Genomic DNA, 12,593 nt, shown 5'->3' on the forward strand with positions numbered 1-12,593 from the left:
TGAGAAACTGCAATAACTACTTTGAAGTGTTAACTCCTCCTCAGGTGGCTGTCTACCAGACAGACACTAGAGGGACTTCAGGGTGCTTAGACTTAGACTTTTGGTCATCTAAATGATGCTGGACGTCCTCAAACTATGCGCAAGGACTTTCAGCATCATTGGAATCCCCATAGGAAAGCATTGATTAATAATTAATGCTTTCCTAAGGGGAAATACTAATGTCTGCCCCGCCAGCAGTGCGGGCAGAGCCTGACCCAGCACTGAGTACAACGCTTCAGGTAAGTGATTGAAGGGTTTTAACCCCTTCAGCGCTGCGGGAGGGGGGCACTGTAGGATTCTATAGTGCCAGGAAAACGGCTTTGATTTCCTGGCACTATAGAATCCCTTTAACTATTTTATCTTTAACCTTTTCATTTTCAATTGAATTTTCAATCATTTGTATCAGTTAAAAAAAATCGTGTAAAGTTCCAGTACAATTCTATTAGTATAAGTGTTCAGTTTGAACAAAAACATGTTTTATTTTTTTCACATACAAGTAACACAATTTACTGATAACCTCAACAATCAATACAATATTCATTTACAGAGAAACGTATCAATAACGAAGTGAAGTAAGGTCCTTGTGGTAATGAGAACCTTGTGTTTTTGAAAATAGTACTAGATCAGGCTTTGTGAACCATGGTTAAGCTAATTGGGAAATATTGGCATTTATTTCTTATGGTCTGTCAGACATCTGTACCTGGAACAGTGATCTGTATTATATCTTGATCTTCAGGTTCCATCTTTATATGTTTTACACCATTCTGCTCGCCCGAAGTCCCTGCTGTACGACAATAAACACATTCTTATTAAAATGAATGAAAACAGAAGCAGGAAAAACACACGCACACAGCTAAAATATCCAGACCCAACTGTCTCAAATGCTTTCAATTTCATTTCTGGGGTAAAGCCATTTATTCATTTATTGAACGTCTAAACAAACACACTTTTTTATTCTCACAATTTAACTTAGAAAGAAAAGGAGGCCATCTTTGATAAATAGCACCACTGTGGTAATTGAAACTCTGATAAACAAGGAGAAGTTGTCAGCTTAGATCACTCCTACTGCAGACAAGAACAATGAAACGTACATTTCACTTGACTACAATCCAGTTTGTAGTTTTAAGAGTGATTTATCACATTTAATAAATTAGAACTTAGAATTGGTGTTTTAATTTAATATTTTTCACCATCTCACTAGGGTTCCTAAAGCATCTGCAGACTTGTAGTCTTGGGGATTGGATACTCGCAAAAGACGTTGGAACAGACAGATAAATTTTGCAGCCATTCATTACTATTTACTTAAATTTACAACACAGATAAATCATAACGTGTTTATTGTGGTATTTGATGTCACTTCCCCTATCCTCCAGCATTCCACACAATCTGGGACTGCAAGCACTACTTTTCACTTCTAACATTATCTAATTATTCTACAACAGTTTATTTTTAATTAGGAGTCTGTGTAATTTGAGTTAGATTTCGAATGACGCACAATTGTTTTATGTTTTATGTGGTTTACTATTTCCACACGTATGGTGATACTACAGGGGTGGGTTTGACCCCTTCTGTGTCTGTCTCTTGGTTGGTGGAACAGTTTTCTGAACTATCAGGGTTACTAAAGTGAGAATTTAAAGTGAATTTACGATTTAAGGCCAGAGTAGTCGAACTTAAAGCATAGCTGATTTAGAGTATGTCTCCAGCTATTTTTAACTTGAATTCACACTGATTTCTCACTTTAGTGACACCCTGTATGGAGATGCCAAAGTGCCATTTTCTTATGGCTTAAAAAACGGTTATACTGTTAAACCATTTCAGACACTTCACACTTGCAAAACACAAAGACGACTTATGGAACAGAAACAAAATGAAGGTCGTTTTTTAAAGGAAAACTAGGTTGTCAGGAATAAAAATGTGTATTCCTGACACAATATTGCTGGTGTGGCTGTTTAAGTGATCGACCCTGCTCCGATCACGCTAAAAAGGTGAATTCACTCACCTTTTTTCCCATGCTACATTGGCCTTGCCATGGCTGATCCCACCTCCATGGCTGAGATCCTCAATCTTAATGAACTCAACCAGTCTAATGCTTTCCAATAGGAAAGCATTAGGAGACTATTGCTGTGCTATGCCAATCAGCATCTCCCCATGTAAATATACTTGATACGTGAGGTAAGGGTGAAACCCAAGTACATTAATAGAACATTTCTGGAGCTCCGTAAACACGGCACCAAAAATCTTAATATTAACGCATTTCCGACCAGCATCGGCTGCAGGGGAAGGAGAGGCACACGCCGATGCCATTTTTCAGCAACCGGGCGCGAAACAAAAAACGCCGGCCTCCTAAGGCCTCCCACGCAGCCAGCCTGAGAACAACACCAAAGGCTTTCGTGGCCTGGTGGGACTTAGACTAGCTTACACCTGTTCCTCGGCAGGCACTGCCCCAAGAGCCGGAGGAAGAAGACCCACAAATCTCAAGTGCACACAACCCAGGAGTCACAGGATATTGGCACACTGCTCCAACGCACGCCCAAGCACAGGGTGCTGGAGCAGGCCGGGACTGAGGCCACAACCCTCAAGAGACAGGTGGAGTGAGTGAGGTTGCCCCAGAGTCACCCAAAGACAGGCACCCAACCACAAACACCCCAGCCAACAGGGACCCTGCAACAAAACAGGACATAGACAACCTCTTTGTCAAAATCCAGCAGCTATTTGCAGCCAACATAGCCTCGGTGCGGACCGAGGTACCACTCACGTTCAGACCACAGAAACTGACATAGCAGACCTGCAACACAACCTTTTGGCAGTGGGAGACACGGTCAAGCAGCTACAGGCGCACCACTCTGCCCTGACTTTAAGAGTGGAAACACTGGATGAAAGATCCCGCCAGAAAAATATAAAGATTAGAGGCGTCTCAGACACAGTGACCATGGAAGAGCTACCGCATTTTATTAGGCGAATGGTGACTTCATTACTCCCAGCAAAACAGGCCAAGCAATTTACCTACGACGGAGCTTACCGTATCGCCAAGTCTCCCAAAGCGCCACCCACAGCCTCAAGGGACATAATATTACGCTGCGGGACGAGACAAGATAAACTATATGGTCAAGTTACACCTCATGACAACCCTAAAGGCCACTAGTACCTGACAGCAAGCAACAATGAAGAGCCCTGCATACCTGATGACAAGCTAATATAGAAATCCGTTGTGTGAGATATTCTTCTTATTGTATGCAACCTAGTCTAATATAACAAAAATACAGGTGATCATACTGAGTCTACAAAGCTAAAAGAATGTAACCACTGAAAACTAAACATTTAAACGTTTTAACAAATACGTCATTCTGCTTCACCTGCAAAAATAAAGAATTATAAAAAAAAAAAGAAACCCATGTCTTTAAGGGTACCTGGTTCATATTCATCCGAAACACTGCTCTTTGAAGATCTATATAGAAAACAAAAGAAAAAAAATATATCAGAATTTTATATTAATAGAAATATGGAAAAGATCATTTGAATCTACTAATTAGTTCTTAGATCAGCACACTAATAAGTTAAATGCTTGCTAAATTTGTTTTGGCTTCAGCACTAAGCGTTAAGTACTAATCAAACAAAGTTGTTCTCAGGTTTCATAAATAAACAACTATAACAACTAATTAAAACTATTTTAGCAAGTTGGCTTATGTCAAGTTAAATACACTATGTGCTCTTTTAACACAATTTTTTGTGCTAGTAATAGTTGTTATGTCTACCAGACAGCTACTAAAGGCACGTCCTGGAGTTTCACAGAATGACTCTGTGAAACTAAGCTGGGTGTCCTCACACTTTGCATGAGGAAGTCCAACGTGTTGAAATTCCCATAGGAAAGCATTGAGGCAATGCTTTCCGATGAGGAAGGCCTAATGTGTGTGTGGTGCTTGCCGCACATGCAAATTAGATCCCTCTATCAGCTGATGTCAGAGGAGGGCAATCCAGCACCGAAGGATAATGGAGCTGAAAACGGGTAAGTGTAAAAAGGGTTTTGAACACGTTATTTGCCATAGGGAGGAGGGGGCAGAGGGCACTATCATTTTAGGAATATAGTTTTGTACTCCTGACACTATAGTTTTTATATAACGTGCAACCAAAAAGTAGACTGTCATTATGCAACTTAGTGGAAGTCATGTAACAAAATAATCAGTCTGTATTTAACTGTACAGCTTCTTACTTTTTTTTTTTTAAATTTAGATGTAAAAAATTTACAGAAATATCTTTAGAAACACACTATGTGCTTTTGCAAGTCTATTTCTGGCTGTTTTCATGTGTAAGGCTGTGGAATTTGGAAAAAAGAAAGAAAGCTTGCGTATTAATTAAAAAAGGTCCACTCTACAGGTCCACTCTTGGCACCAACACAACTTAAGTACATTTGATAGGTTTAGGTGTTATACTCACGCTGTGTTTTTCCCTACAATCTTATTAGAAAGTTTGACAGCATTCTGAAGTGAAAATCTACCTTTAGCCACGCTCCCTCATTTTTCAAAGCAACTTCTATATCTGGCATATTCTGAGTAAGCACTCAGCTCAGCTATTCAACTATTAAAAGTACTGAAAGTACATACTATCTCAGCCAATGAGAGATCAGTGTGAGCTGAGCAGATGACATCACGCATCCACACAGCCGATCACACTAATCTTATTTTTTCTCTTTCCTTTTGGATCTTCTTTGAAAATATTTTAAGAGAATAAGAGTACAGTGATTGGCTGTTGGGGAGAAGAGCTCAGCATCTCTCACTGGCTGAGCTACACTTTCTACCTGCCAATTAGAAAGAATTTTGTGAAATGAGGCAGCATGACTATAAAGGCACGGTTATGCTGTATAAAGAAGCAAAGCATTTTAATTTTTTTAAGGAACACTCAAAAGTTGTTTTTGAAGTTAACACCAACCTGCCCCCAATGAATGAGGAGATAGATCCATGGATGTCCAGAGGTGTCACCTGCTGCGTTTCACTGGAGGGCTCCTCTCCCAGGGTAGCGTCTGATTTTGAGGCATCTTGAGAAAATTTAGCACCTAATTATAGTTACACAGCACATTTTTAATTCAGTGTTAAATACTAATATTTCAAAATGATTCATAATATTTCATGGTGTGTTAAGGATGTATACAAAGAATAAATCTACTGCAGATCAAACCAGTCCTTGAGGTTTTAGGAATTACCTAATTATATTCCAATGAAGACATAGATGAAAAGTGGGTCATTAACGGCCCTTTAATAACAGTTATGTAAAGATCTGCTGCAGATCAGTCATCAGAACAGAGAAATGCTATACAAAGTGATTTACTAAAGTAAGAAGCAGCCGACCCTGGAAGCATAGCTGACTTAGAGAATTGCTCTTTAAATTTTCACTTTAGCGAATAACCCCAGAAGTATTTATTTATTAGTGTGAATAACGGTTGGTTAAAATGTATACACTCTTATACAAGAGGACCGTTTTACTGATCGTTGATAACAAGAAAATACAGCAGTATTAAGGAGCATTGGATTGACCATCGGTGGAGAAGGCCATGCCTCCTCTGTGATGGTATGGGAGGCGAGCAACGACAATGATTCATCGTCTGGAAACCGGTAAGTAAACCTTTAGTTTTAAAATGCTTATGGCAAAGGGTGGGGGGGAGGGAGGGCTGAAAAAGAGTAGGAACAGGAAAACTATAGCGTTAGGAAAACATGCTATAGTGTTCCTGTAAAGGAAACCTGTCTTTGTCATATATGTAAAATTACATTATTTCTGTCAATAAAAAAAGTTAACACTTACCTTCAAAAATTCTCTGATCAAACATACTGCAAAAAGAAAGTTATAATTCAAATTACAAATCAGTAGGATGAAAGAATAAAGTATTCATTTGAATAGTTTGTATTTTCAAAATGTTACCTTTTGATAACAAAGTGGATGTTGTGTCTTTCTTCTAGGATTCTCTTAAGTTTGGGAACTCCGTAGGTGCAAGGCCTTTTGAAAGGAATTTTGTCAGGTATTCCTATGATTTCTACTGCTTCTGGGTGACACGCGATCTTACGGTATGGAACAGGGACCATGTGATCAAGCCCTAAAGCTTCAGCTGCGTTAGAAGAAAATTATTGTGAATCAGTGGGATCACTTCTTGGATAATTGCCAACAATATAAAACAATATGCCTGCTATAGAACAGTCTGTTCTTTATTAAACTAAACATTGGTAGTTTTAGGTCCTTTGTACAGTTTAAGATGAAGAGAGTATCAGAGTATCAGGTTAAGGGGTAAACTATTTTTACAAGGTAGTCGTAGCAGAAGGTCTGGGCCCCAGGTCTCTCTTCCCTGCTCTATTTTTGATTCTGATGCACCTAGTATTCAATAAAGTGCCTGCATCTAATGTTATCTGAGAACTCCCTCAGACAACCTAACAGAGTTTGCATGAGGGAGCATGCAATCTTCTAATCCTCTGAAAGACAGATCCGGATTTCTCACCTACAGGGTCCAGACCTTCTGCCCTCCTATACCTGTCCTGCAAGGGGATGACATGTAAAAGAGGTAAATTACTGACATTCACAGGTCAATCCTGCCTTATGGATACATTCTTCAGACAGAAGTAATTTTACAACATGACAGGAGGTTATCTTCCTTAACTAACTCCAAATGGCAGCAAAATAACACACAGAAACAGTCAACCAAGAAAAAACTGAATGTGTACAGTTGGGGGTACTGAGTAGCGACCTCCTCTTTCTTTGCTGTTCCAACAGGACACAGGTCAGGGTGCTGCTTTCCTCTCCTGGAAAAGATCTTACTGGATAATGATATTATAATTCTATGGTTCGTGTATGGTTCACTCTCTTTGGTCTGTCCATCTACTGTTTATATTATTAGCCTTTTTTCTTTAATGTGCCCAAAATGCAATCCAGTGGAAACATGTTTCATTCCACATTCTCTCACTATCCAGGGGGTTTCTGATGTGTGTTCCATAGACATAGAAACATAGAATGTAACGGCAGATAAGAACCATTCGGCCCATCTAGTAAGAGTTTCCACTCCAAACTGGGAGCCTAGTGCCTCTCTCAGATGCGTTTTCCCATTTCCGCTCAGCACTAGCCATTCACAAAGCCGCAAGAGTTTGGCTGCCATCTTGGTTGCACGGTCGTGGATACCAACATTCGGCTCCAAACTGCTCCAAATGCATACAGAATGCGGGAGCTGTCTGCTGTCTACTAGTTGGTGGGGAGTATTTAATCAGTTCCACAAGCGAAGCGAGGGTTATCACGTAATATATACCATCCCTGCTCAGCAGATAGGGCAATACATGATCACCTGGCAAGATCTATGCCTCTCAATCTCTGGGGAAAGGAAGCAAAGTAGACTATGTGCAAAGTGTCCAAGACCAGTTCTACCAGATAAAGTTACTCAGACACCTATATTTGACCCGCTAATGCTTACCTTTATGGCCGGTACGGGTTGAGCCCTTCGTAAAGGAATAGTGGGGGCCTCAAACTATATTTGGCAATCTTTTTTTTTCAGAAGCAGGTCACTTTAGAAGGATCACTTTAGACATGGTGAAATCCTAGGCCCACAGTTTGAAGGAATTGGTATAAAGAAGTTTCAGACTTCTGTCTGTCCCACAACATTTCCCTAACAAAAGGGTATTTACCTAGGGAGATTAATTACACAGCAGAATGGTTCCACACTGGAGGGATTCGAGCGATTTGATGCTCAAATTGTTCTCCCAACTATCTGATCTCAGTGGTCAATAGATCATTTTGCATCCTGCAACAACATTCAAGTACAGAAATTTAACAGCTGGCTTCCGTATCCGGACAGCAAGGCAAATGTGGCCACCGCACAGGGCTTATTCATTTCCCCCATTTGCAGTGATAGCGAGGGTAATTCGTCAACTCCATGTCCAACAAGCAACCATTCTATTGATTGCAGATTCAACCATGGCGTCCAGATGTTGGAATTTTAGTATATTAAAGTATATTCCAACCCATCCATACCCTTTCTGTTTTGCCGTGTTATTATGATTTTATTAAGACTTCTCTCTATTGCATTATTATGCTGGGTCTATGTATTATATATTATATTACTACAGTAGTGCTCTTACATAAATTTTTATGATTATCAGTCATTTCGTTCTTTGTTTTTGAAATATTGCCTATAATATGCATATATACATTTATGTATTAAATTATTATACTAGCATTGTAGTTGCCGTTCTTGTTTTTCTGTTTGTTTCAGTTTGATACTTCGTATGGAAATCCACTTGACTTTCTGTTCTTCTATCACTGAGTTCCAGGGTGGGCAGTGATTTTTACTTGTTGACTTTGAATTTCTTCAGACGTCTGTGTATTGTATTGTGTTTCCTGTCCACTGTGTACTCCAATTATATAGGTTTTGCTTTTATCTGATTGGTTATTTATTTATGTGTGTTAGTTAGTAAAAGAAGATAAACAAAATACCTGTCTTTACTAAAATTACGATTATAAGTACACTAAACCTACCATAATCGTCAATTGTTCCTCAATGTTCATGCAATACTCAAGAGGATGTCACATTCTCAAACATATTTTTTTTGGAAATCTTAAAACACCTTTACCCATTCCTAATCAGAACAACAAATCATGAGCTGCCTCACCTAACCTAGAACCGTTTGAACAAATACATTTAAGCAGACCTATCAATCTGTACTGTAATCCGTTGATATATACATACAATCCCTTTTGCGGCTATTGCAGCTTAGTTCTGCCCACTGCTTGTGTGGTATTGCTGCAAGCTAGGATTAATTATAAGGGTTGACATGGCTGAACAATTAGTTCTGCAAAGTGTTAAGCCTCCAAAAGCAATGGGTATGAAGTCTTGTGTGCTTTATTTAGGTATAAAACCACTTTATCAAGCATTGCAGGTGGAATGACATATTTAGGAGTCAAAAATCACTTAGCAAGATTTACAGTTCATTCAACAATCAGTGTCATCGTTAAGAATGCAATTCACGCAGGGGATTGATAGCTGGTAAGAGGTAATGAGAGGTGTAATAGAAGTGTAAAAACTCTTCCGGATAATACAGACTCACAACACCCTAAGGATTCCTTAAGTGAAGATCTGTTTCATTCTCTGTGAGAAAAAAATGTGACATTAAGAGCAGTAGCTGTCAATCATTTGATTATCTTCAAATTTCTGCAATCAAACTCAACGTTCATTCAAAATTGCTGACTTTCAAAGAAAACCCAAACAGAAGCAAGTAGACAAGCCACGGAAGGAAGTGTTTTTAGAAAATTATTTCAGTAGAAATTTTTCAAGAAACAAAGGAAAACCAAAAGTATACTGTGTAATGCAGCTCATAGTAAATGTCATTTCTACTCACCATATCTGCTATTAAACAGAATCTGCACACATTCCCTGAGGGTATTGATATCCTCAGTTTCCTTAATGAAACTGTCCCATTTCTCTATTAAGAAACAAGAATAAGGAAATTTTACTTAGGAAAGGAGGCTGTTCAGTGTCAACAATTTAATGTGTAAAAAGTAGTATCATATTGTGTAATTAGCATGCAGCAGATTACGTTTAATTAGGCAATACTAAGTAAACTAACATTTAGTTTATCACTATTATTATTTAAAAAAACAATACAAAACAGAAAGATTAAGTTCTAGAACAGTCCTGTAAAATGGATAACAGCAACTACCTGCCAAGGTTCTCACTTCTTGGCTGGAGAAGATTATTGCTATTCACAGCTGGTTTGATGGTTGTACTTCAGATGATGGATATGTAAAAAAATCTAAGAAAAGTCCAATGGTGGAGTATATTTCGATATTTGAGATAAAATCAGGTGTTGAGAGACACTTACATTTAATAGAGGTTTTGACCAGCTCTAGAGGCATAGACTTGGGCAGAACAATCCTCGCCTTGGGGTATATAGGTGTCTTCTTATACACAGAATACAGTAATCTAGAATCCAGTTATATGTCAGTTATATAAATGTATAATATATGCACTCACGTGGTACAGAGCCTTATGTGGCTCCAACAACAACAAAAAAAGTACTCTCTGTAGACAAAACTGTGTGATGTAAAAAAAAAAAAGTCCTACTTACATATTACTGATGATTGTTCAGCTCTATATTTCATACACGAGCCCTGGTTAAGACTTATATCTGTTATAAACTCCAAAGTGGGTACTGTCCAAGCCTACTCACCTAGAGCTGGTCAGAAGCTCCACTAAATGTAAGGGGCTCTCCACGCCTGATTCTCTCTCAAATACCTAGATATACTCCACTATTGGACTTTACTTTTTTTTTTTTTTTTTTTTTTTTTTTTTTTACATATCCATTATCAGCTGTGAATAAGTATTTATAAAGTGCCACCAAATATTGCAGCGCTGTACAATAGGTGGACTAACAAACAAGTAGTTGCAACAAGACATGTTGGATGATTAGGAACAGAAAGTTCCTAGCGAAATATAGTGAATGCTGCACTATTAATTATAGATGATGCACAGCGTTAAGTGAAACACTATACCTGTTTTGTCGTGCACTATTGAAAAGAGAACGCGCTTAGAAGCATGAGCAATCTGTCTAAGGCTGTTGCCTGATGGTGAGGATTTTTGTCCTGAGCAGAGAAAATAAAATATAGGAATAACATTAAGTAGCTTGTGTGCAGTATGTGTCATTATGAATGTATCTTTTTTTATTCTTTGTAGACTGCCCATTCCCCACGTCTCTAGCCCACAGCTTCATTTCCCAATTATTTAAACCTATCTTCCCAACTCTTGTATCTCTCACCATCCCCATACTTGTGGGTCTTCCTCTCCCAACAACTTGTCTGTCTTAGTCCCCAGTAACATGCGTCTTTATTTCTAATCTCATCGTCCTTTGTGTCTATCCATAACATCTTATTGGTGGTGTTCTTGTAGCATGGCAGAGCAAGAGCTTTCTAAAGCCCCAGCAGAAGCTTTTCCCTTGCCACACACCTTTTCATATTTCTTTGCACACATGTAGAGTGGTGTAGATACATTATTTAACTGTGTTGCCCCTATAAGGAAAACATTCCTGCCAAGGCTTTAGAATAGGGATTGACCGATTATCGTTTTTACCGATATAATCGGCTGATATTCGGTATTTTCGGCAATATCGGTATCGGAAAATATAGATACCGATATTGCCGACAATACCTCCTGGGACCGCTAGGCTCATTACAAGCCCGGCGGTCCTGGGGGAGCCCGCAGGTAGCGTTTACTCACTTCCGAGCAGCTCCTCCAGCTCCCCAGTGTAAGTCTTGCGAGACCTGCGGCCGTCAGAGCGTTGCCACGGGTTACCATGGCAAAGCTCCGCGCGGCACACAGGCCGCGAGACTTACACTGGGACCTGCTCGGAGGTGAGTAAACGCTACCTGCGGGCCCGCCCCTCACTGCTCAGCCAATACCACTGGACCACCAGGGACTGTCATACCCCCCTCCCTGGCCAGGTAACAAGCAGGGAGGAGGGACAACAAAAAATAATAAAACATCAATATTAAAAATTAAAATACAAAAAATGCCTTTGCCCAACCCATTTTACACAAATCACATCCCTTCCGGAAAACACACACACACTGCATTATATACACACACACACACACACTACACACTCTGTATATAATGCAGAGTGTGTATATAGTGTAGTGTGTCTATATAATGCAGTGTGTGTGTGTATATAATGCAGTGTGTAGTGTGTGTATATAATGTGCATACACACTGCAGTATGCGCACACACACTGCATTATATACACACACACACACTACATTATATACACACACACTACATTATTATATACACACACTACACACTGTATTCATTATATACACACACACACTGCATTCACTATACACACACATTACACACACTGCATTCGCTATACACACTACACACTGCATTCCCTTTACACACACACTCTGCATTTATTATTTACACACACTACACAAACAGTCACTGCATTAACTATACACACTACACAAACGCACCCTGCATTCATTATATATACACTACACAAATATACACAGCTCCACTGTCTAAACGCACTGCATCCAGTGCATGTGCATGTATATTTTGCGCATTTACCTTTAGAAATAGTTTATTTTTTCAAAATGGTAAATGTACAGAATATCGGCTATCGGCCTGAAAGTTCACAGATTATCGGTATCGGCTCTAAAAAACCAATATCGGTTGATCCCTACTTTAGAATGCTCTGAGTCAGCACTGCCACAGTGGAGGGGACACAAACAGTAACAACTAGCCTTAGTACAAGGCACTTGAATTGTCCCATTCATTTTATAAGTTTTGAAAAAGTAACAAAGGAAACAACAGTCCATTGCATACATTTTCTTTGTAATTTAATCAGTTTGGCTCCTGACAGAGGTTTTATAAATATGTCTCAAAAAGACATGGTTGTGGAGTCTTGTGTTGAATAGACTTTGAATGAGATCATGGCATGAAAAGATATTTTATAAATGTCAGGCATTGAAAAAAATGCAGATATGGGTTTTGCAAATCTGAAAAATGAAATAGTGTTTGTTCTCTTTGTATAGT

At 39.1% G+C, this 12,593-nt stretch overlaps 1 protein-coding gene across 7 annotated transcripts in view; it reads right to left on the reverse strand.

Moving 5' to 3' along the window:
- GTF2IRD1 (GTF2I repeat domain containing 1) overlaps positions 1-12,593 on the reverse strand; it is a 102,123-nt gene that overhangs the window by 38,383 nt on the left and 51,147 nt on the right. For 5 of the 7 annotated variants that reach the window (XM_063457412.1, XM_063457410.1, XM_063457407.1 and 2 more), the window contains exons 8-14: positions 10,549-10,638; positions 9,396-9,479; positions 5,947-6,130; positions 5,830-5,855; positions 4,963-5,086; positions 3,447-3,484; positions 740-823 (exon numbers count right to left, since the gene is read on the reverse strand). In XM_063457412.1, the coding sequence (XP_063313482.1) occupies positions 740-823; positions 3,447-3,484; positions 4,963-5,086; positions 5,830-5,855; positions 5,947-6,130; positions 9,396-9,479; positions 10,549-10,638 (630 nt within the window). The remainder of the gene's footprint in view (positions 1-739; positions 824-3,446; positions 3,485-4,962; positions 5,087-5,829; positions 5,856-5,946; positions 6,131-9,395; positions 9,480-10,548; positions 10,639-12,593) is intronic. The other 2 variants (XM_063457409.1, XM_063457411.1) reach the window with 2 other exon arrangements.

This window comes from Pelobates fuscus, chromosome 1, assembly GCF_036172605.1.
Source record: "Pelobates fuscus isolate aPelFus1 chromosome 1, aPelFus1.pri, whole genome shotgun sequence".
Classification (NCBI taxonomy): Eukaryota; Metazoa; Chordata; class Amphibia; order Anura; family Pelobatidae; genus Pelobates; species Pelobates fuscus.